This window comes from Achroia grisella, unplaced genomic scaffold (assembly GCF_030625045.1).
Source record: "Achroia grisella isolate CSIRO2021 unplaced genomic scaffold, CSIRO_AGI_Agris_v1 utg918, whole genome shotgun sequence".
NCBI lineage: Eukaryota > Metazoa > Arthropoda > Insecta > Lepidoptera > Pyralidae > Achroia > Achroia grisella.
The window spans coordinates 2,647,715-2,674,341 of NW_026713067.1; the positions used below are offsets into that span (position 1 = coordinate 2,647,715).

At 33.5% G+C, this 26,627-nt stretch overlaps 1 protein-coding gene across 3 annotated transcripts in view; it reads left to right on the forward strand.

Annotated features, from left to right (window-relative positions):
* The window catches only part of LOC131853935 (protein kinase C and casein kinase substrate in neurons protein 1), a 124,734-nt gene extending 98,319 nt beyond the window's left edge, over window positions 1–26,415 (forward strand). The window contains exons 4-10 of one of the 3 annotated variants that reach the window (XM_059205026.1): window positions 8,835–8,852; window positions 14,068–14,294; window positions 14,774–14,894; window positions 17,395–17,496; window positions 20,893–21,050; window positions 22,081–22,283; window positions 23,092–26,415. In XM_059205026.1, coding sequence (XP_059061009.1) covers window positions 8,835–8,852; window positions 14,068–14,294; window positions 14,774–14,894; window positions 17,395–17,496; window positions 20,893–21,050; window positions 22,081–22,283; window positions 23,092–23,204 — 942 coding nt within the window. In that variant the 3' untranslated portion in view covers window positions 23,205–26,415. The remainder of the gene's footprint in view (window positions 1–8,834; window positions 8,853–14,067; window positions 14,295–14,773; window positions 14,895–17,394; window positions 17,497–20,892; window positions 21,051–22,080; window positions 22,284–23,091) is intronic. The other 2 variants (XM_059205025.1, XM_059205024.1) reach the window with 2 other exon arrangements.
* Window positions 26,416–26,627: the final 212 nt, after the last annotated feature.

The following is a 26,627-nucleotide window of genomic DNA, read 5'->3' on the forward strand; positions in this document are numbered from 1 at the left end:
TGCGTGATTAGTGTCATGCATGCGATGTAGATATCATATCAAATATATACGTGAGAAATGAGTTATAGTTAACTCGATGTAGAATAGAATAAAATAATATTTATTACATCACAACACAATAATTATGAATATGATGCTCACAACAGCATATAAATTATTATCATTACATAGTATAAAACAAAGTCGCTGTCGCTGTCTGTCCGTCCCTTTGTATGCTTAAATGTTTAAAACTACGCAACGGGTTGTGAAGCGGTTTTTTTTAATAGATAGAGTGATTTAAGAAGAATGAATGAGTAGCTAGTAACATATAAAGCAATAGAAACAATTATTCTTTCTAGTAATATTTCACGTTCCCTTTTATGGCAAACTTTCGTTACAAACTTGAAAAATGTAAAGTAACCACGATTATTTAAAAGAGCAACACACAAGTTTCTTGCTCGTTCTTCTTGTGATGAGACATCTTTTCGAATGAGCGGTAGATTAAAAAATTGTTATGACTCTATCAAGTGCTTAAAATAATTTTATTTGGATAAAGGATTTTTTATTCTATTCTAACATACCTACATAAAATATACAAGTGGTTATGATAGGAATTCGTCAGCCATGTCAGGTATCGTCAACCTTGGGCCCATTCGGATTGTTAATTAACAATTAATCGGCCCACCGCGCGCCCAACTGATCATAATAACGACTTAAATTATCGATACTGTTACATCCAGTTAGGGTTACCATGTTGAAACCAGAAAAGTTCTGATAAAAATTGGATCTGTCAAAGATTTTAGTTACGGACATTTTGACTGTATGATAAAACTGTTGCTTTTAAGATTATGTTTGATATTTGAACAGGATAAGCTGTGTAAATAAAATATCTACCCTGGTGTTTCCAGCGTCTATAGGTAACCATTTACCATCAGATGGGCCGTATGCTTGATCATTAACAACAAGTCTGCACATGTTTCGTACAGTTATCGAGTTCAAATAACTACTAGTATATGGAGAGACGAATATATAAGCTTTTAGCTTAACAAACTGAGCTTGACGGCCCAGGTGGTCTAGCGATTTAGCACACTGCTTTACTTCCGATGGTCACGGGTTCGATTCCTCGCACGGCACAAACATTTGTATTCAGGAGTATGATTGTTTATGTATGATCGGTATGTATGTTTTCTATGTATAATGTATGTATTTACGAAAAAAAATGTGTTTATTAGTTATCCAGTACCTATAACACAATCTTTAGGTAGCTTAACTTGGGACTAGATGGCGCTGTGTGAACTGTTCCGAGTTTATTATTATTGGTAACCGGGATAAATACCGATTTCTGGACTAGTCCATACAGTTTCGAATGGATGGTGACCGTAGCCGGGCTGCACCTGCCTATCTCGCGTGTCCGCAGAACATTTAGTACAAGTGAGGCTCATTCACGTGGCAAAACTTTCAATTATGACATACTTCTGGTCTCGTAGTTATAGTGAAACGTACACGGAATCACTATGATTTGCATGTATTAGTATTTTTTTTTATATGATGGGAATAGCAAACTAATTAACAGCCCACTTGACTGTAAACGGTAACTTTCGTCAATATACAAGAATTGAAGTGAATGCGTTTTTTTTTCGGAATACTCTAATGCTGTTGGCCGCAGCTGGCCTTTACAGCTTCATCGGACGATAGGGGGCGACTGCAGATGGCACTACAACAAACGCACAGGACTTATGGAGCGGCCTGAAGGCTAACTCCCGCCTGACGGATACAACTTTAGTCTGAGGGCACTGCTAGGGGTTCAAACCTCGGCTCAGGTAGCTGTAATTTCGATTTACGTTTGATTTGGACAGGGTATCGACGTTGCCATTCCAAAAGACTAAGATTTCGTAACTTTTAACCTGTAATTTCACTGCAACCGAAAGTTTATAAACGCATTGCTTGAAAGCTGAAATAGGCGAGACTGAGGTAGCCACGCAGATGACTTCTTAAAATCTAAGTTTCTGGTAAATCCATATAAATCCATTAAAAAAAATATATATAATATTTTGTAAACACTTAATATAAAGAGAAACATCCAGACTAATACAAATAGACAATATCATAAACAAATGTTTGTATTGTACGGATAACGAGCATGTAACCGTTAGACAAGAAAAAGTGATTACAAAATGAGTGGCATTTATTTTTTATGACAAATAAAAAAATTCATAAGCTGTAAGGCCGAACTTCCGAAGGCTGTTCACGGCGTCGTTGCGTAGCGTTATGTAACTTGAAGTCAGTGTTGCCACATGATTATCTAGTATTCCCCCAAATTTTATTTTAATTTACCCCAAAATGTAGTAATGTTTTTTAAAGAAATCAATATCCTTACGGCATTTTTATTGGCCGTTTGTCTTTGTTTTTTTAATACTTCAATTTGCTATTTATATAAGCGCCTGTTACCTATTTTTGTAACCTTTCATAATTACTCCATCCACAAAAAAAAACCTCAAATATTGGGCTAAACACTGTGATCTGGCATCACCGCTCGAAGTCGGTATCTGGGACGGCGCATTGCCACCTGCATCTCGCTAATTGTGTGAACCCAATGTTTTTATATTGCGAACCACTGCCTTCGTTTTATTATGGAATTATTATCGGTTACGCCTTTATTCTGCACTCCGCATTACATAATATTGCAATTCAGCGCTACTTTTCCTGCACTATACCAGTTTTCTTCTCCCGTTGACCTGGAAATATCGTCTTTTTTAATTGTTGGCAACACTTTTTTTGTTTTTAATATTTATATCTATCTTCACGTTAAGTCCATAACTGTCGTTCCAGATGGAAAATCAAATGTATTATGTCTGTCGGAATTATTTGTTTTTTTTATCGGTGTAACCATTATACCAAAGTCATGCAACGTCGCGAAATTTTGTCATTGTTTTGACTGAAGTTCTTTTTCATTCTGACTATATCTCTTTGTACTATGTATTTATTTTATTATTATTTATGAATATAAATAATCTTCTGACTCTTATTGTAGCGAAATCCTTGATGATCATATTATATACATCAGTAAGTTTCTATTATATATTATATCGCAGTCGTATTAGATCTTTTATCTTCGTATTTTTCCTCAGAAAACCCTCAATAGATCTTAGTCATCAGGTACATCAGATACCTCCATTTTCACTTATTATTTATTAATATGTAAGTAATATGAGTCAAAAGTAATCTTTTCACTCCGTTTAGGCTGCATTTAATGTTGGAAGCTCTGTCCCTCAGTCCTGCGTTTCACCAACTGACCTGTCACCTCTCATTGATATTGATCGATTCCTCCACAAACATTCTCCAATGATGTCTACAGGGGCCGTACGTTTCCCATGACACGTACCATGGCACGTTGCCTCCACCATCAACCATCGGCTTTCTCGCCGCATTCGCCTTTTATAGACGTACTGATAATGTTTTGCGGTTAAACCACAAATTGCTTGCTTCGAAACTATTACTTTGATTTGTTTTTATTTTGATACTGTATTTGATATAGTAATATATTATTTTTTAAGAACTTTAAAAAGTAGGAGGCTTTTTTAAAGATGATAATAATATGGTGCACAAACTTGAGCTAAAGTTGTGGATCTGATCAGTGGAAAATGATAAGATGAGCATAGGTTATCTCATAGGTCAGGTCAGTTACAAATACACATCGTGGCAAATTGACCAAGAATTTAACATGATGGTTTCCAGAGGAATCGCATGGAGGTCAAAGTACTAGGGTTTATTGTTAGCAATGGGGTTATTAATACATATTACTAACAAACTTACCCCCTGTCATTAAAATTTATATATATAAGATACTATTCCCAGCACTCCATAATTTCAGATCAGATTTGATACTTTTTAAAAGATACTACGGCCATTACCATATCTAGTTTTAGTAATGGATATATAAATATAAAACTAAGGCTTCTTAGCCTAGTATTAGGTAAAGAGCCTTTGAGGGGACCCAATATACCCCTGCCGGCGACATAATGGCGGTCGATTTAATGCACCGTGAAAATTTAGACGTTCATCCAACCGTCGGTTTGAAATTGGTTATTATTTTTTTTTTTTACTATATCCTTTCTTGTCTCTGTGTTACAATACATTTTTTAATAATATCTTAGGTTTCTGACTGGTATCACGTTAATTTAAAATGTTTTTTTTAAATTTAGTATAGGTACGATGGGATTGTCGTTCGTTGTCGTATTTTTTAATATTTTTGTACACTAATATGACATTAGTGTACAAAAATATAAAAAAATCAGGGAAAATAATCTTGGTATCTATTGATTTATGGTCCTTTTTGTTGTAGAGTATAAAGGTATATTGACAAAATTAAATTGAACAATTGACGGTCTATCTGTTTAGCATACGGCCTTACATCATATACTGGTAGGATCTATGAATCGATTCCTGATGACTACATTTGTATTCTTTTGTGTAGTTTATGTATATATCTTCGATTGTTTAGTACACATAGAACGAGCTATGCTTAGTTTAGGACTAGATGGCGCTGTTTGAATTGGCCTGGAGTATTATGATAATGACATTAAAATTGTATATTTCTCTAAAAGATAATACAGTTACATAAATTAAAATATAAAGTATGTAAATACTATAAAACATGTCATAAAAGACAAGGTAAATTGATAACAATAGGCGGCCTTATCTCTAAATAGAGATCACTAATAATACCTTTTTTTCAATTTTCATTCCTTAGTTGGTAGAATGATAGTTTTATGATTATTACACTTTGAATCTGTATACTTTAATAGTATCTAGTACAATAAAAATTGTTCATCACGCTTTATATAAGACGGTAATGTAAATATTTTCATAAGAACGTCTTACATATTTATTCTTCTTGTGATGGGTCTACGTTTCGAATGAGTGGTACAATAAAAAAAATATGATAGATACTCGAAAGTGCTTATATTGAGTTTATTTGAATAAAGCTTATTTATATATCTATTTTATGTTAGACGTTTAGGAAAAGCAACGATTTCCAAGAGGTAAACAAACTCGTTGCCGATATAACGCTCGAAACCATAGTGTAACCGCAGTTCATTTGTACAAGTGTTATTATGATGGATCACAAAGGCAGACGCGCTCACATTGACCTAGAAACGACAGTCGAAGGAAATTAAATGTCACGCACCGTCAAGTGTAATACTGGTGCTGAATATTTACCTGGATTAGGTGTTTCGGGGGGCTAAAATTGACACTTAACGTGAACTGTAATAGGATTTGAAATCAAATCCTTTTATTACAACTAGTGTTAAGAGGAAGGTGAAAATGTGCAGTACTAAATTTTGTCGTCACATTTTGAAATCTATATGTGATTAAATACTTAAAATTTGAACAATTAACTGAAAACTAAATAATATGTATAATTCATGAGAAGTAACGTCACCACATCGGTCATCTTTGAGAGTAAACAGTATCTTGTGTATTGATCTTCTATCTTGTGTACTACTCTATTTTAGTATTATTTATAACAAATATATATACAATATATTGCGTGACACATGAGTGTTTTCAATTGGAGTATTGTAAATTAGACCTTATTTAACGCGCACTCGACACATTCCATCATGTTCATTGGAACGTGTTTAAACTGTCTATTTCACAAACTCAAATGCCACGCAGCCAATTCATAGGCACTTATGTTTATATTACTTACGTTACTATTTTTTATCTTACTGATTAGGTCAGTCCACTTCGAACGTAGGTTTGGCTGGTTGACAATAGATATTCAAAATTCAAAATCAAAAACTTTAGTATTCTTTTAATTAATGGCCACAGTACTAAAATACAATATTAAGTAAAACACGTTTTTAAACTTGAGAAAAATAGATATCTCACCATAATGTAGTTCAAGTTCATCTATAACGACTCGAGCGAATCACAGAGTAGTTACTTAATAAATACATTATTTCAACTACTCTATGAACGTCATATTTATAGATTGTTTTTATCTACGACAATATTACAGTATTAATTCAATCTATTATGGAATTTGTATAACTTTTATACAATCCACGGAGGTCAATAGGTTTCGTTGAACGCGTAATATTAACAGACTAGAACATTTTGATCGGCTGATTGTACAAAGCAAATCCTATTATGATTCATAAAATGCGGTAGTTTTAGGCCCGCATATCGTTGTGACCTTATGACATTTGTTAGTTGTCCATCCGTACTTGTTGGATATACGTTTTGTAATTATCAGTTATGTTTTCTGTCCTTTTTTGTTATATCACTAGTGTTCCGAACAGAACGATGGTGACAATGTAGATGAATAATCGATTATTGTATTTTATTTTCTTCAATTTTTTTCCAAGTTCATTTGCATTTACCTTTTTGGAACATTTTCCCTCGTAAAAAGGTTATACCTAGAAAAAGGTTGAATATAAAATTAAAAAAAAAACATTGAATTAGGAATTATCAAAATTGTACCACTACTATATATACTAGCTGTTCCGCGCAACTTCATTTGCAAATACATTGATATATTTCGCCCAATTTACATAATATATTTTTAAATTATAGTCTATGTGTTATTCTATATTACTGTAAAGTTTCATCATAATCCGTTCAGTAGTTTTTGCGTGAAAGAGTAACAAACAACCATCCATACCCACAAACTTTCGTATTTATAATATTAGTATGATTACATATGTATAATATTTAGAACCATAAAACATTTTTTATAGTAAAAACTGATAAATCTCTTTTCGCCTTGTCTTGTTTCGCCACACCAGGTTTCGTCTAGTGTATCTGTAGGTATGAGTGAGTTAGGGGAAGATAATTTCGACAACCAATTGAATCTACGCCGCCTATATCAGTAAAATGGGTTAGGGTTGCCACGTATTTCTTGTTCAACTAATATAAAACATACCGATGTTCTCCCGGATGGGCTGACCAGAAACATTGTCAAATTTAGACGTCGGCAATATTTAATTTGCCCACGTTTCGCTAGGTATTTTAGAATGCAATGTAACAAACTAAACAATTTGGTTTGAAATTCACAGAAAGTAGGAACAAATTCTATACCTTCTTGAGGTCCTACACCACACATTTTATTTCGAGCGACAATTACGTCTAAAGTTGAAAATGAAAATGTATATGATAGATTAACTTAGAAAAATCGATATTTAAAAAAAAATCACTTATAGAGATTGTATTATTAGAACTAAATACAATAACAATAATATGTATGTATAGTTAATAAACATGGTATAATAGTATGGTGATATTGAAGAAAAAAAAACTAACTACTTAAACGGAACAACAGAAACGAAAACAGTTTTTAGGATTGTTGATTGATCGTCTTGTATATTTGGTAGGTTTGAGTATTCGCATCTATAGGTCGTAGACAATTTTTATACTAAGTATAGATACCCTGTAGCGAAACAATTGATATGTCAAAACAATGTTTCTCAGATCAACTAGTGTCTAAATAGAAATGTTGGTACAACCCTGCAGCATTACGAAAGCTGAGTCGGCGACTTGATGAATGAGGCTCAAGTTCATCTCGTCACATCACATGCACTACTCGCCCCGCTATAATAACACGGACCCTTACATACTCTACATATAGTATAAACATGCAGACATGGGGTTTTTGTAGAGTTTACATATAATTGTATTCAAAGGTAGTGAAGGGTAGTGTAAAATAGATGTTACTACGTAGCAAATACTGTTGATTCTACGATGTTTTTACACTATTTGTATTAAGATTTATACCAATTAATATCCTTATCCTTAGATATAGAGAAATTTAAATATTTTCTGCAATTAATGGAACGGAACCACTGTTTCCAAGGAGATTTTACTTTTGTATGTTTTACTTGACTAAGTACCTGTACCATGTACCATGGCGACCTGTACATAACGATAACGTATGCAATACTGAACCACTGTTTCTAGGACTTTTGTATTTTTTACTTGACTAAGTAACCAGTAACTTACGTATGCAATAAGTTACCAAAAGTTACCAGTGTTTACATATATTAATTTGTCATGAATGGATAACTTAATATTTTATCACAAAGTTTAAAAAAAAACGTTTAACGCGTTTACGATATCATGACATGCAACTTTATCGAATAAAAAAATATGCAATTCATTATCGATATCATGAAATATCAACTAAAGCTAAACTTAAATCAAAATTGTTCCTTTTTTTCGATATCCGAACAAAAGATAATTGTCGAAAAACTATTATAAAATAATCAATAATAAATTGGATTTTACCCTGAAAACTTGTAATGTTGTGTAGAAATTATCTATAAATATAATGTAAATATAAGTGCCATATACATCAATTATTATTCAAATTTTATAATATAGAACCTATTTCCAATCTTTCCTCGGTTCCTTTCCAATCCGTATTATATTTATCATAATTAAAATAGTATTAAACGTTTAACTTTAAAGTAGATTTTTCATAATTTTCTCGTGAATTAATGCATTTTATTGTTAAACGTTTAATGTACAATAAAAAATGTAATGTATTATGCTTATACACAAATTTTAGCCTTATGTCAATACACACAATGTGTAATTTACAATGTACTTATGTAATACTATCACTTTTTTGTTTCTGGTAGATACATAAATACATTTTCTGCTTTATACACAGATTTTAGCCTTATGTCAATATACACAATGTCTAATTTACGATGTACCTATGTGTTATATACATAAATATATTTTCTGCGTATCCACAGAATTCAGCCTTATGTCGTATATATACAATGTCTAATTTATGATGTACTTATGTAATACTATCACTTTTTTGTTTCTGGCACGTGCGACAGAGAGCGGCGTCGGTAAGCGTACGTGTTGTTTGCACTTGACACTTTTTACTGTTTTCTATAATACGTCAGTGTACGCTATGCTTTAGGCTGGCATGTAGTGAACATCGATTTTGTTGCAAATACTTCAATAGATTTTAGATTTTATTTATTGATGTTAAAACTTCATATCGCTTGCTCCGAACATGGTGATTTTGAGCCGACCATTGCGGTTTATTTTTATTTTTTGCTTGTATATATTTTTGTAATGGATGATAGTGGTGATAAAAGCATGACATCAGATAAGTCAGATCATTGTTTGGTGGATGGCAACACAATGATCAACTTGATGCTAGTAATGAGGTCATTAATCCCAATTACTAAAAAGCACCCTAACACACCGCCCTAATCTGCGTATGTGGCTTATAAAGTACCACATGTTATTTGGTTGCATGACCAAATGTCTCTTGTGTTGGATTATTTATATACAGAGTGTTCATACGACCTGCCTGATAGGAAGTAGTCACCGCGAAATATGTTACGAGTACAAACCCCTAAATCCATATAACTATCTACCTGTAGTTACACAACCAGCATGGATACAGCGATTGTTCTTGGAAAGTATGTCCCAATACTTTCCGACAGTTGCTGTCTCAAATGAGCGGCATCCAAGAAGCAGGGGAACAAAGGCAGGCAGGTGGACGGTCACTCTAGTTTTAGTCGCGAACGCCAGTTAATTTTAATATAAGACGAATCAATCGCGATTCCTAAATTGTAAGCTAAAATTAAATTAATTAATTAAATGAACTTTGTTTTAAAAAACCCATCACCGACCGTCAGAACGTAATTAGTATCATAACTTTACTATTGAAGTATTTGTAAATATTGGTACCTTGTTAACTGCACGATATTGCATGTATGTGTCTAAAAACGATGCTATTTTTTTCGATATACAATTTTTATAATATTTATACGTTTTTGTTTCTAAAAATATGTAGGAAATTATACTGATTCCATGTTACATTATAACAATCTCTGAAATAGTTAAAAATAAAACATAAACAGCCCTAAATACGAGTAACTCGCATAGCGCCAACTAATTCCAAACTAGCTGACCTTATATTGTGAGTGCTAGATAACAGTTACACAAACATAAATAAAATATGTATTTTGTAATTGATACATATCTATGTATTATATATATATATAGTATATAACGTAAGTAGTATGACCATATATGTATAAATTTGCATCTAATCAACTTGATCCCGCGACCATCAGAAAGTACGACAGGATATTAAATCGCTAGATCACTCCGGTCTTCCTGTTGTGAATTGTTAGAATACTTTTTTCGCTCTAATTCCAGTTTTAGAGTTTGCGACTTGTTAAAAGTTTTGAAGCAGTCTGTCGTCAGTTTTTAACTTTAAATTATTGCAAAATGTTTTTAATTTATTTTTGCATTAATGGGAAGATGATGGCTGTAATACTGAGTTTATTTATTTGTATATTTCTTACTTATACCTGCTAGCTGTTCCCGCTGTTTCACCCGCATGAAATAGCCTATGTGTTATTCAGATGTATGAGCTGTATGACTGTAAAGTTTCGTCAATTTCCCTTCAGTAATTTTTGTGTGAACTGATAACAAACATTCATCTATCCATCTATTCCTATATACTCACAAACTTTCGCGTTTATAATATTAACTAGCTACTTGTTCCGGCTTCGCACGAGTGTATATGTGTTATATATATGAAACTTCCTCTTAAGTCACTCTAACTATAAAAAAAAATCCGTTGCGTAGTTTTAAAGATTTAAGTATACATAGAGACGGACAGACAGCGACAGCGACTTTGTTTTATACTATGTAATGATAAAATTTATTTGATTTTTTGCCCAGTTTTTTGAAGTCTTATTGCTACAAAACTCATGTTCAACAGAGTACTTATTACTCTGTTGAATGACTTTTTTAGTACTTCATATACAAAAGATCTTATCGCTTGAGCAATCTCTTCCAGTTTAGTCATTTTCTTTTTAGTTTTTTTTTTCGTGTGTTTGCTCTGTATATATATCATAACAGTTTGTATAATATTTATGTTTTAGTGAGAGTGAACACGCACTGCGAATTCTATAGCACGGTTTTTTCCGCACAAGTAAATAAACATCGGCTTGTATTTTTTTGTAACTGAAAAGTCTTTGTAATAGAATATATTTTCATGTCGAATTTTATGAAGATCTGTTTAAATTTTCAGTCATTAATAGGTAACAAACAGACAGACAGATTGCTAGACATATTTTCTCATTAAATATTAACATAAATAACAACCCAGGATAATTTACACAGTGTCATCTAGCCCCATGGTAAGCAGAACTTGTGTTATGGATATTAGATAACTGATATAAATACTTATTTATTTGTAAATTCGCACATAATACATAGTAAAGACCAAGACCGATACAAGCAAGCATATCTGTGAATTCAAATATTTGTACCGCCCGAATTGTAAGACTCAAAACATCTACCGTCGGAAGTAAAGCGGTGTGCTAAAGCGAAATACTACAGAAGCCGATTATTTATTTATTTATTTAACTTCAATGCACACAATATACAAAATATAGTAAAGTACATTTGGCGGACTTAACACCATGCGGCATTTTCTAACAGTCGACCATTGGTGGTGCAGAGAATAATTGTTGGCGGTGCAAATATAATAAATGATAAATAAAATGCAACAAGATATAAACAGAATGATAAATACAATATATATCTAAGGAATACAATCATAAATTACATAAATACATACAAGTATTATATTATACATATATACAAATAAGTATATACACACATATATAAAATAAATATATACTAGATACTCAATAGTCTGACAGTCACAGAACCATAGAGAGTAGAATGGAAAAATAATGAAAGAAAGAGAAATAGAAGAGAGTAGTAAAAAGTTACAAATTGAGATAATGTTCCCGTAGTTTATGTTTAAAAGAAATTTTATTCGTAGCGGTTTTGATATCAAGAGGTAAGTCATTCCAAAGTTTGATAGCCTGAATGGCGAAAGAATAGTGGACGAAACCGGATAAATGGGCCGGGATATGAAGTAAAAATTTTCTAGTTGAGCGAATACCGTGATTATAATATTAGTATGCATAAAATAGAGTAGTCTTCATCAAATCTTAACAATAAAGACAGCTAACAAATATTGGTAACAGCCCAGTAATAAAAAATGTATATATGAAGCCTAGATATAATTCAAGTGGCTCCCCCGTTATACAATTAGCCCCAGGGTGGCGCCGCGACGCCGCCGGACGCGGTAAATTGCTGACGCCGCACCGTCACCTTGCGACTTATTTATGCAACTCTGAAATTTAATATTGCACCAACCCACGTTAATCTACTGAACTTAATCTTAACCTGTAAAGGTCGGGTTTATAATTATAGCGAATATTTTTTTAAAGTGAAACTTCTAGAAGGTTTCCGAAAAACGTTACCGTCGCGTGGAGGGGATAGACGAGATTCGCGTGAGAGAAAGAGAAAGGCGAGTGGTAGCTGAAAGGACAACGGCAGTCCGTTGAAGATTTTTTACTTATTTTTCGTTGCATTGGCGTCATTGACCACCGTAAAATAATGACAAGCTTGGAGTATATTTCGCAAAAAAAAGGCATTGCCTAACTTGGCCTATGTTTCGCAAAAAAAAGACGATAAAAATTTGGCGTATATTTTGCATAAAATAATACTAAACTATAACTTGGCGTATAATTACCAAATAAAAAAAAATCTTGGCAAAAAAGGATGACAAACTTGGCATACATCTCAGAGTTTTCACCTTAATGTGTTACTTACATTCTCTTTAAAATTATCTCCTATATTGACTCAACATCTTTATTTGGCTCATTTTTACTAAGACTACAGTTATCTCATTCAAAGATTAGATAGAAACGAAATTTGTTACGCGATAACAAAATGTTGTGTAGATAAATAAGGTTTATGTAATAGTCCGCTACAATATTGTGTTATTACATAGTTCGTATTAATTTTATAATACCAGATCGCATTCATTCATGGAGATTGTAATGCATACGTAAAGAGGCGTGGAAATGTATATTAAACATCGTACTTACAGATATATTAGTAATTACAGTTACTGCATGCCTGCTATTTATACTATATATAAACAAAAATATTGGTCAAAAATAAATAGGCATATGCAATATTCATCACATAAACATTTCATTTTTATTTAAGTTATTCAGTAAATAAATACAACCAAAATATAAGAATTACTCCTTGCAGTCAGTAAAACAATATAACTGTCAGAACGCACAGTAAATAATGGTCCAAGTTGTAAAGACAAATGAACTGTTTTTTACAAGTTTGTAGTTCGTAGAAACCGGTGTATTCACTAAACGCCTTTTGTAAAACTAACATCCTTTCAAACATTTATTTATATCTCATTTAATGACAATTAATTAAAAAATGCCTATGTGTCTTTCCCCCTCTGAACGAGCCAATTGAAACGGGGATTGAAATTACGACGTTCTGAGCCGAAGTTGAACCCCTAGTTGTGCGCTCAGATTAAGTCGGATACGTCAGGCGAGAGTTAGCGTTCAGCCGCTCTACTTCCGCGGGTTTGGACTGTGATCTCCACTCGCCCCCTACCGTTCGATGAATAAAGATCCAGTAAAGGCTAGCGGTGGCCAACACCATTAAAGTAGTCCGAAAAAAATGAGTCTTTAATGCTGAATTAAAATAATTATATATTTATTTAAGCCTCTTTGTAATTTCACTGCCATATCTCACTTTTTAATCTGGAACACAGCTTGCAAAACTTGCTGCTGATCCCACAATTGGATGATGCCAGGTGAGATGCCATGTATACAATAGTGTACAAATAGTACGTATATTTAGTATATATAAATGAGATAAAGATCGGCACCACGCTGGCAATATTATACTGTACTCTCTGTACAAATTGGATTTCATTTGAAAATATACTAGAGGGACACTTAGTATATTTTCAAATCCAGTCAAAAATCATTTATTCAAATAGGGCGCTTATAAACGTCAAGTTTTTAAGTATATTTTTTTCCCTACCGTCCAATTCCGTATACAGAAATAAGAGTAAGATACTTAATTTTTTTTTTATTACAAATCATCGCTCAGCTTAATTTTGCTTGATGTACTTTTTAGCTACTTAAATTAACTGTATACAGAGACAGTTAGTTTTAAATAAGATATTTCAATTGACAGATGAAGAAAATGGGCGAGCGAGTGGTCAGGTGCCGCGAGGAGGTGTCGAAGAATAGAGAAAAGTACCAAGCAGCCCTGGCTGAGATCACGGCGTACAACCCTCGCTATATCGAGGACATGAGCGGTGTCTTCGAACGCTGCCAACAGATGGAGGCGCTGAGGCTGACGTTCTTCAAAGACGTGCTCTTCAGCTTCCATAAGTCTCTGAATATTAGCCAGGAACCATCGTAAGTGTTATTTAACTCAAGTAGCTGTCATATTTATTTATTCTTGCTGGTATTGTCAAAGTTTGTAGTTTGTATTCGTATTCACACAAAATCCTAAATATGAGCATTGTGCGAGGAATCGAACCCGTGCCATTGAAAGTAAATCGGTGTGCTAAACCACACGAACCAAGTAGAAAATTAAAAATATTTTTTTAGAACCTTCATACAATCTGCCCTGTTACGTGATCAATTTAATGTGATATGATCAAAATATATTTTTAAATTTCATCTATGCTATTGCCTTTAAAAGGTTTCAAAATTATGGATATTTGAATTGTAGCTGGATATATATAAACCTTTTTTATTTTATTTGTTAATATGACTAATACTCTTCGACGGGAATTTAATGAAGTTAGACATAGTCTATATCTTTAGCGATAATTGTTTCAACTTCATCAAGGTTTGTAAAAAAAATAAGATTTAAATTCCGAATATTACAGGTTACCACAAATATACGAAGAGTTCCATCACACGATAAACAATGCGGACCATCAGAAGGACTTGAAATGGTGGGCGAACAACCACGGCATCAATATGGTGATGGCGTGGCCCCAGTTCGAGGTGAGGTGACCACACAGTATCTAACCACACCATACCACGTCGTCCGAACTACGCAATGCATTCCGTACAGCAGTTATATACCGTTATCTATGCATCATAACTCTTGCTTAATAAATCAACCCGGTAATCAATTATGTAGGAGTGTAATGAGATGGAGCATGTCTATCTATCCTTTTCTTTTATTAAAACCTTTCAGTTCGGTACTGTAGAACGTAGACGCTTTGTAGAACTCGTATGTAATTTAGGAACTAATGTTTGCAGAGCGGTATTTGAGGTTATATAACGATAATTCACGGATACATAAACTATATAGACTCGGCACATCGAATTACATATGTTACTGGTGGTACATTATTTTTGTAATATGCTTAAAGGTCATGTACATTTCAGATCAAACGTTTGTGTTGTGTTTTGTTTTGTGTAAAATGGCTCCATATAATAATCATGGATATTATTGTATTGTAATCAATGTACCATATGTGAGTGTGAGTTACTATATCAGATTTGGTAAAATCATTTATTTGTAATATCAAAATGTAATAAAGCGCAGTAATTAGACACAAATAAACAAGATTGGATGTTACAATATAAAAGTTCTATGAAAAATACTGTAACAAATCGAGAATATTGAGATGCGACATGTACATGACGACCTCACACAACGTGGTAACAGCCAAAATTATTTTGTCAAATATAAGCTCAAATTTAAAGGACGAACCGGCGGCTACACCCGACCCGGTCCGATTCAAATATCTGCCAACGGTTGCGTCCGCTTTCCTCGCTCGTTTGACGGGATCGCAGTCCGACCGGCTACCAGAACCGTGGTCGCCGGATCCGGCGTCTAGGTCACCCAGACCGCTGTGGTCTCGTGTCACCAGCCGCCTCAGGCTCTCTCTACCGGCCTTCTGCTTCGGGGATGAGAGGAGTTCGAGAGTGGCGCCCTCCAGTAGTCAATACGGAAGTAGCAGATTCTATAGCAACCCGTTAATGGTACGCTATCACGGTGTAGGGTTTGGGATCACGTTTTTTTGCCACAAAGCCAAATCGTTTAGCGATGGTCACCTACGTTAAGTTAGTTAAAGGTCTTGTACTCGGATTCAAGTATAAGTTTTTAAAATAACGAATAAAAAGGAAAAAATAATATCTACTCCTACAGTGTCAGGGAGAAATATATTTCTCCCTGACAATGACAGTAGACATAATTTCTTAAATTATCTCTAAATCCAATTATTATTCCGCAAAACAAATTATCGACTCAATCTTATCAAGAAAAATGCACCTGAAGTGAAAATTCACGTGAAACGATTGCAATGCACAAAGGTTTTGGTGACACTCAAAACCACACCGTGATGGTTTGTAATAGAGTGTATTTTCACGATATGCAACAACACAAAAAGCGAGCACCTCATGTATGGTGCACCTCACGATCACTCTCATCCTCACTATAGCATACGATAGAGGCTTTGAAAACATAATTGAAGCGCTAATAATAGACTAAAATAACTTTGAAATTATTAACTCATATTTTATCATCACGCGAAGATTTTTTTTTACTTAGAAAGAATAAATTATCTTATATATTTATTAAAGAGATTTATAATTGTTAGAAAGATAAAATAATATTGGCAGATACGCGATTTTTCCTTTAAAGTATAGAATATATGAGTTATATTCAATGCACGTGAGTTGACATGAGGATATAAAAAAATTGATTAGGATCCAGAATGCGCGCGTGATACTCCTAGTCTAGCAGACATTTATAGGCACTCGTTATTATAGCTTATGGTTAGTTTGCCAGCACACGAGTCTCGTGGTTTAAAAAAATATCTTAAATCCTAAGAGAATTGGTCAGTTACCTTGTTGTTCTTTTCAAGTGTCTAATCGCATGGTTTTCGATGTACCTCTAGTTTCCTGCATAGAGCCAATGCGCTTCACTAATGTCCACCAGCTTTGAATGGACGTGATACAATGTTTATTTTTATTTTTTAATTTTGTCTAATTTGTTTTCTTTCATTTTGAGTTCGCATACGTGGCGTGCACTGAGACGTTGGGACGTTATGTATTTATCGTTTTATAAAATGAATTATTAGAATTAATACTTATTTTTTGTTGCATAAAGAAAAAAAAATCGTGCATTATTTTCTTGAGCGTATTTACCCTGTCCTATACTCATTATAAGGACAAAACAATACGTTTTATCTAATAAAAAAATGAAAATGAATCATTCAAAGACAATACATTTTTATTATTTTATAAGAGAAAATCATTATTGAAATTTTAAGAACATTTGTAATTAAGAAAAAATAAATTCAATCAAAACTTTTTAAATTAATTGAATAGTTTTAATTGCTGTTGTCCGCAATTAATTGTACTCTTTACTGAAAATGAGAAATACTAAATTAAAGTTAATTATTCGATATTGAACCTTAATGTGTACAAATAAGAACTAGTCCCAACGTGTCGTGTAAACACGAGCGCTTTACCGCGTGTGTCGGTTCAGGAGTACACGGAGGAGTTCCGGGACATCGCGAAGGGGAAGTCGAAGGAGAGCCTCCCCACGGGGCCCATCACGCTCCTCAACCAGCGCCCAGTCAGCGAGGACGTACGTTCACAACACACATATTAACAATGGACGCCGGGTATCATTTTACTAATGCGTACAACAAAAACTTTGTACATATTTTTATATGAAAGTTACGCTGAGGGAGGAGGTATTTTGGTACAGTTAAAGTGTGTTGGGAGAATTTTTTGATATTTTTTTTATAAAAAAAATAATAATGATAATTGTGCACCAAGTAGGTTTTTATTATTGATATATTTAAATCATTTCTGTGCGTAAGATTAAATAATTGTTCTTGTGAATTAAAAAAAAAAGCATAATATAAATTGTTTACTTATTAATGAAAACAAATAGGTTTTCTAAATGTAATTTTTTTTTTAATTAAATATTAGTTTGCAAAATAAACGTTATGTTATTTTCTTTAATATTATCTCGTATTTAGTAGACAGTCCGTTAATAAATCTAAAAATTGAGTATCTAAATCAGCTGATACGTTTGCTGTTATTTACTCGAGATACTAGTTTGAATATATTTCTAACTACCTGTTACCGCGCCTTCGTCCGCGTAGAATTTAACTTTATTTTCTAAAATAAAAGTAGCCTAAGTTACTCCTTGTTACATCAGCTACCTGCCAAAAAAAGTCCCGTCACAATAGGTCCAGCCGTTTCAGAGATTAGCCGGAACAAACAAACAGACAGACAGACAAAAAATGTAAAAAAATGTTATTTTGGGGTATGTTACCATATTTATATTCATATGCATGTAGTAAACATCGGTTATTTCAATATTACAAACAGACACTCCATTTTTATTTTTTATGTATAGATTTGTAGTTAAAGAAATTTCCTTTAAGCTACGTATATTATAATTTAATATTTTGTTTTATTCAGCACTATTGTGCTGAATAAAACATTAAATTAATAACCATTCAAACTTAAAATTTTAATTAATTATAGTCTAAATTAGAACACTGGGCTCCCACCAGTGTTACGAAATTAACGAAAAAAGTGTAGTGAGTAACGCCCAGTGTTGAATTTGTAAAAGAAATAACTAGTGGGGTTTCGGTCATTCGAAGGAAGGACTAGTGCGAAGATGTGGATGAAGATGGATTTATTTAATTTAATTATTTATTAATTTATTTTTTTTTTGTAATATGTATGAATTTTTTTTTTTTTGTAATATATTGAAATTTGGAACGTCATCATTTTAGTGTTGAACTCGTGTCCATTGGTAATATGTAGATGGTTCACTTTAAAAACTGTGCGTTCTTATAACTGCTTTGACATTTTCGGTGATAATTTAATGACAAATATCCAAAATTTAATCAAATTTATGAAGTCGGCAAGTTGTTTTGTTGTTATTATTACAGACAGATATTAATCTTAATAAATATTATATTAAGATGACATTGGGAACAATACAGATACTGTTTTAATTAGTATGACATTTAGTATCGTTCGTCTTTTTTTTTTATTAATATGTTTTACGGCTCTGGATACAAGTCCTTTTTAGTCCAACTTAACAAATATACACATAATAAATTTGTAACTCGAAGTTTTACAATTCAACATTGCTTTAACTCTAATCGGGAGAGGCAAACGAGCAAACATATATATTATCCTTACAACTAGAAATAAATAATAAATAAGGCAAAATTTATTTACATAACATTTGTGATTACGTTAAAATCTATATTTGGTTTCAATATACTTAGAACCTAAAATAACTTCTAGTAATGTTTTAAGGACATATTGGAAAATGTATAATGGAATATAAATTATAGATTAATTATGTAATACACCATAAATTGCTAACTTAAATCATAAATGAGAAGACAATTATCAACTAAAATAGTCCACTCTCATAGCCAAAGGTTCATAACGCATCCAGCGTTTAAGTTTAAATTATAAACATTTTTCCGTATTTTTAGGTACAAGTTATGTATTTTTTATAAGTATGGTTTTTTGTTCCATGTTCTTTTTATTAATTTAATTTTTAAATTAATTTCGAAAATGACACGGCGATCATAATAGCATGCACGTATAAAAAATTAAAGTTTTTCGGCGTGCAATACCGTGGATTTTCGAAAATTCGAGAAATTAAATAAACGATTTAGTGAAAATATAACAATTGTCATTTGTATTTTTTATGTTCTGTTTTTAATGTTTTATCTATCTATGTAATGTGTTATTTGTGAAACAAACAACATTTTTCATTAATTCGTATATCAAAATTCATATTGGAATTTTAATCGAGATTCACTCAGTGAAGTCTTCATATGAAATCATTTTATATTGTTTATTTGTATATTGAATGTGCAAATTCGCAGTATTACATGCCGATAACTTATAGACGTCAAAAAACCTCAGGATTTGTAGCGAATTATAAAAATAATAATCATATTCATAATATGAATTAGGAATATCATTATTTGATTTATATGTGACGATATGAGATAAGACAATTTTAAATATTGATTTTTAAAATAATTTTGTATTTTATTAGTAAAAATATCAAATAGAATATACCAAGCTAAAAGGCAGGACACATGAAATTGATTTTCAGGAAGAAATAAAGTGGAAATTTGAAAATAGATGAATAATAATAACTAAACCAGTACATTGAAAAGTAAAAAGGCGATCTTGTCGCTCAAAAGCAACCTATTACAGAACAAAAATATATCTTTCTTACTAAATTTATCAAAACTTCTTACTATGACGTATAATAGTACAATTTTCTATAAGGTTTTGCTTTGGGAACTTAATTTGTAAAAGGGTTTTCTTTAGGAAATTTACTATTTTATATATATCAGCACTGGATTTTGGCTTGGTATAACCGTTACAACTCTGTATGTTAATGAATATGAACAATTTCGTCACTTTAAAATTGTCTTGGACGTCTTTATAATCGTTTCTCCACGGACGAATATCAAATGACTGGAGGGGTCTAAACACATCGCAAATTCACTCGAAATTACACGCTCGTCCAGTGTAACGTGACTCGATATGATTCGGCCATCGGTATGTATTGTGCTCAGACCCATCTCGGATTTAAATGAGAATGCGCTAATTTAGCTCTCTTCAATACAAGCATGAAGTAATCCAGGTGAACAGTAGACGTATGGGGCACAGGACATTCTCATTTCGATCCAAAATTAGCTATAAGTGTGCTTTATTTATTTATTTTTTTTATTATATCTCGACGTTGCATGATGGATGTCGCTTATTATTGAATGCATATTCGCATGCTCATTAATATATATAACATTATATTTTAGATGATTATATACGTAATATTTTAATAGGATTATGAATATTTATATAAATATTTATTTTAAATAAATAATCCCGAATAATAAATATAAATAAGAATTTATGATATGTAATACCTTTGCTCTGATGGATTTAAAAAATAATTGTGTTATTATCTGTGGTTTAGGAGTTGCCACCTATCAACGCGAATAATAAGTCAAGCGGTAAAGCTCCCAATCATACGGAGCCGCCTGTCACCAACAACACAGTGGTCAACAATACGAACAGTACGACTGCTAACAATACCATAGACAAGAAAAACATCAGCGCGCCAATTGCCGTCACGTAAGTTTTTTTTTTAATGTCAAATTACCTAATGTTGTTTCCTTTTTTTCTATAGTGCCACCATATTTTTTACAGGTGATTATTGAAATTTGGAACTCGTTTCTAACACTTATAGAATGAAATTATAATCATGGGAAGTGGGTACTGGTAATGATAGATATTTATATTTGGAACTTTTGGTGGTACTTTTTTAAATTGCCATATTGTAACGAATGTTCTAGAAAAATATTCCATTTCATAAAACATATTTTTGAGGTTATATCAACCACTTCAATCATTCAATGACCATGTACTACGCACACAAAATATACCTTCTCTTTCTCCGTCCCTTTTCATAACTCGTCTAATCCTGAACTCGACACCATTATTCTTATCCTAATTTAACTCTAATCCTGTCGTAATCCATCTCTAACCATAGCATAGAACGCCTGGAGATATTCACGTGTGCACCACGCGGTACAGTCGACCGCGACACTCGCTCGCTGCGGCTAGCGTTGCGACCGCGCGTCGACTGTACGCGATACCACATAGCTGATGTGACGGAAGTGGAGTTAGTGAATAATATGACATCATGTATAATAGTTTTTTGTATATAGAAATTAATAAGCTAGTTTGTACACGCGACTTCGGCCGGTGACTGGACTAGACAATAGCTTTACTTTCTCTATGGCAAGGGTTATTGTTATACCACAGTATCATGACGATTGGTTCAGCCGTTAAGACAACAAGAAGTGACAAATAAACTCACTTTCCAATTCATATTAATACAATATACATGAAAATAATATAATAAGCCGTATTGTACGAAGATGGAACCCACGACCATTTTTTTATGTTACTGAAAGGACAAGCAATCTGCCGCCACATCTGGTTGACCAACGATATATGAACAGGGGCGTCACAGGACATCACGTCATTATGTGACGCCACTGTTAATCTACATGCATTTTTCTATATATATCCATATATTCAAAAGAAGGTATAAATAATTTTTATTATTATATTATGATGTATGACATTATGTTTCCAGGAACGGCACTGCGTCGGCGCCTAAATCGAATAAGACCTCACCGGCCAAGGAGTCGGCCAAAGGCGGGGAGAACCCGTTCGAGGAGGATGAGTGGGATGAGGAGTCGGGCGGAGCGCTGACGGACACCGGCGAGCCCGGCGTGCCCGTGCGCGCGCTCTACGACTATACCGGCGCGGAGAGCGACGAACTCAGCTTCCGGCAAGGTACGATCTGAACCAACAATGAGTAGATACCCACCCCTGTCCAATTCTTACAGATCGAATCCGAAACCTCAGGCAAGATACGACGTGGGTCAACAATGGTTAAAAACCCATCCCCTGTCCCATTCTAACAGATAGAATCCGAAACCTCAGTCAACATGCGACCTGGGTTAAGAATGGGGAGATACCCATCCCTTGTCCCATTCTCAGATCGAATCTAAAACCTGAGGCAAGATACGACCTGGGCCAACAATGGGTAGAAAGCCATCCACTGTCCCATTCTAATAGATAGAATCCGAAACCTCAGGCAAGGTGCGACCTGGGTTGAGAATGGGGAGATACCCATCCCTTGTCCCATTCTCAGATCGAATCTAAAACCTGAGGCAAAATACGACCTGGGCCAACAATGGGTAGAAAGCCATCCACTATCCCATTCTAATAGATCGAATCCGTAACCTTAGGCAAAGTTCGACCTGGTCCATTCCAACCATTTTCTGTCCCATTCTAACGGAGATCGAAACGAAGACGGCCTGAGTACTGATTTTATAATTATGTGACTGTAATGGCAAACACGGTGGCGACCGACTTGATGGTAACCTTCATCTTTATATATCAACAACGGACATTATATGCTGTTTCACTTTCATACCTCTAATTTTACAGCAATATCACGTCCTTCATGTCTTAAAATGAGAAAATCCCAGTAGTGATATAACACAAAAGTAAGAAAGTAAGAAAAATAAGAATGTATAATTAGATTTTGGCCAAATTCTGCTACAGTAAAATATATATAAAACATTACCTTCCCCAGGAGACCTATTCGAGAAATTAGAAGACGAAGACGAACAGGGCTGGTGCAAGGGACGGAAGGACGGACGCGTCGGACTCTACCCCGCAAACTACGTAGAGCCGGTCGGGCATTAGCGTGCCCGCAGTCACGTGTCCGTGTCGCCACGACGTCGCCAATGTTTACCTAACATTTTACTCTTATATACACACTTATATACTGTACAGGATTGGTTGCAAAGGGTATACTCATAAGTATGGATGTAAATAGTGGTTACAAAGGTTTATAGAAACCCTAATATATAAATAGAAAAGATATGGATGTAATTTAATTAAATCAGATATCACAACTTTAACGTGAAATAACTAGTTGATTATCTTCCTTCCTTTATACCATTTGTTTTAAAGTCAGAGTAATATTGATTTTTATGCGTAAAATTAGGAATAATTACGGGATCTTTAAACGTTTAATTTATTCTCATTGAGTTGCCACTATTTCGGCAGTGTTACAAGCGGCCATGATCACGTAATGTCGGGAACTCAAAAAAAATAAATAAAATGTAAGATCCCGTGATTTTTTCTAGTTTTACGTATATATAATGTTTTATTTTCTATTACCAGGACCATACTATTTTACGATCAGACGCTCGCTTGTCAACTCTCTTTGAGGCTTTATGGATTTAGAAACCAAAAACAGCATCACTGATGATACCTGAGTAAAAGAGAGAATAAGCAATAATTTTTCTAGTGACAAATAATTTCCATATAAATTGAGGCAACTAAATCTTCTATCACTGTCATCATGTTCATCTGTCTATGAGTATACCACACTAAAACTGAGTATTAATCTTTTTTTTTTAATTCACAGTCTGTTTGAATCGATTTTCTAATTTGTAAAGTTACCACACAATTTAATTGTGGTAATTCCGAAATATTTGACTATTTATAGAATTAACTGTACACTGATTTAAATTACAACATTTTGAATCTACAAATGTGTAAGTCAAAATAACTCAGTACTATCCCCCTTATTAAAAGAAATGTCAAATGTCTACTAAAACTATTTTAGCTATTGGGCTGTTTTGTCCTGTTACATCAAATATGGTTTTCATTTGAAAGAATGTGACAGAACACAATTGTTGTATGCAATATTATTTTTTATTTATACAGAACTTTAGTTTTAAATATACCGAAATGGCGCGTCGTGGCGTTATAAAGTACTGCGTATGGCTGGATTCCCTGTAAAATTAGTTATGTTTTATAAGCGCGAGTCACGCTGTAGTCATTGTATTATAAATCTTACGGAGGATGTTATTAAGTACATAATAAATTGCTTAGTTAATCTGAACACTAAGACGAAACATTACTCGATATAACCTCAAATCGATTGTGTAAATCGGTCGCGTGTCAACATTCTTATGAAGTTATGATATTGGATGCGAACCGGAACTTATATCAATAATTACCGGAACTAAATTCAACGAACTCTATCTCTTTTTGATCTATATTATTCTATTCATCTTTCTCGGAGAATTTTTGCAAACTTTGAACCCAAATTTTGTATATTTCTAAAACTTGTGATGTACTAATGCAAAGCGACATTGTACCGAGACGCGTCTGGTCGATATTTTTGGATAAATTTGTTCGTAGGTACAACGTGGAACCAAAAATGTTTATTTGTATCTGTTTATATTCATTTTTACATTATACGTGTAATTTACGTGATCGTTCGATTGCGTAAGATTTTTTGGCTAATTCAATTATTTATAAACTTATTTATATTTTTTTTGAAATAAAAACAATTATTTAATACATACATAATTAAGTAATATAACAAAACTTGTTACATCGAATCTTAAAAAGGCTATATTGCTAAGTAAGCTCTAACAAATATTCGTATGATGTACTTTCAATTTAAATAGTCAGCTACAACTGAAATTCCTCACTACTATGATTCATGATAGCGAAAACGATTATGGGCGGCTGTAACCGTTTGCCATCTACCAAGTCGTATACTTTATTAACTTTATTGTTGTGTATAAGAAAGGATCTATACCTTTAGAATTATTTTTTTAATTTATTGATGTTCCGTAGCCAATCCTATTTCTTTTATCTAGTAAATAGCGGCCGAAAATATGCGCAACCGAATGTACACGTATGTAGGTAGTCGCATGAGACACTGTCCTAATTTCTAGAGACCCGGTACCAGCCGGCAAGGAGCCTAGCCAAGCCAAAAAGTATAGGCCAATAAATAATGTAGGTACACCTAACGCTTGGTGACAATGGGTTATATTGTGATAGAAGCGGTTGGTTGTCACCGCACTACAATAGGTGTGGTTTATGTACATATACACGAATATTATGTTCTCGTGCATATTTATTTCCCATTGTATATAATGTATAATTGTAATGTGAGGCGGTTATTACACTATCATATATTAAATAGATCATTCTATCGATTTATGCAGTTGTCGAGAATTTTATCTGTAAAATGTTTTAAGATATCTTGTATAGGTATTAGAAATATAGTGAGATCATTTTACGTTTATATCATGTGTTTGTAAAATATACGTTTCATAATATGATAGTGTAATAAAGCCCGAGTATAACGGGGCAGGGCGCGCAGCGTGCCGCTCGTCGACTGAATGCGGGCCTAATATTTTTGTACGCCCAATGTTTGATTTCCGCGCTGAATGCAGCGTTGCTGCGTGACCGCTGAACTAGCGCCCCCTCGTTGTTAGGTTAGATCAGTGTTTTTCAAACTGTGGTCGCGACCGTTAAGGGCCACGGTGGGTTGCGGGTAAAAGAAAGTAGATTTTTTTCACCACGAAGGTTTAGAGGGGGACTGCGTAGAGGTCGACCTGACTGACTTACCTGAAGACACCTAATATCTCAATCAATTGAGCCATTGGAAAAAATGGGTCTATTTTGGCCAATCCACTCTGGATAGACTATAGTTTTCGTCTCAGGCTTCAGGTGATCGCCTAGAATTTCAACTTACAAAGGGGTCGCGTATTCAATAAGTTTGAAAAACACTGTGTTAGGTAATATTAATAATTAATATATTATGAGAATGTTTACTTTTCCTTTTATACCTCGTTTTAATTGTTGTATATGTAATTAAATGCGGGAAGTCACTAGTGGAGGCTGCGTTTTATCACTTGACTCGTGAATATTGTGTCAGTCCTGTAGTTTCATTAGTCGTAGCCACTTTGTTTTTTTTTCTGTTATGGGTTCAGAAACCTCTTGCAAATTAATTGTATTATATTATTATCAGAGAGAGGGTGGTTTAGGACCACATATGTTAATATATTATTAATATTGGTAAAATAAATTGTTACATATGATATTTTTGTTGTTTTATTGCATTACAATTAACATTGACTTATTTCTGATGATACTACCTATATCTAAATATAGCTAATAGCGCAACCTGACGCTGTCACCCCTTGGAAACCTAAGACAGTCTCAAGTCACAAGTATTTCTAACAGTAAAAATAAAACTAATAAAGTATTAAAAATCTCATTTATTGGTATGCAATGCACTGTTACATTGATGCG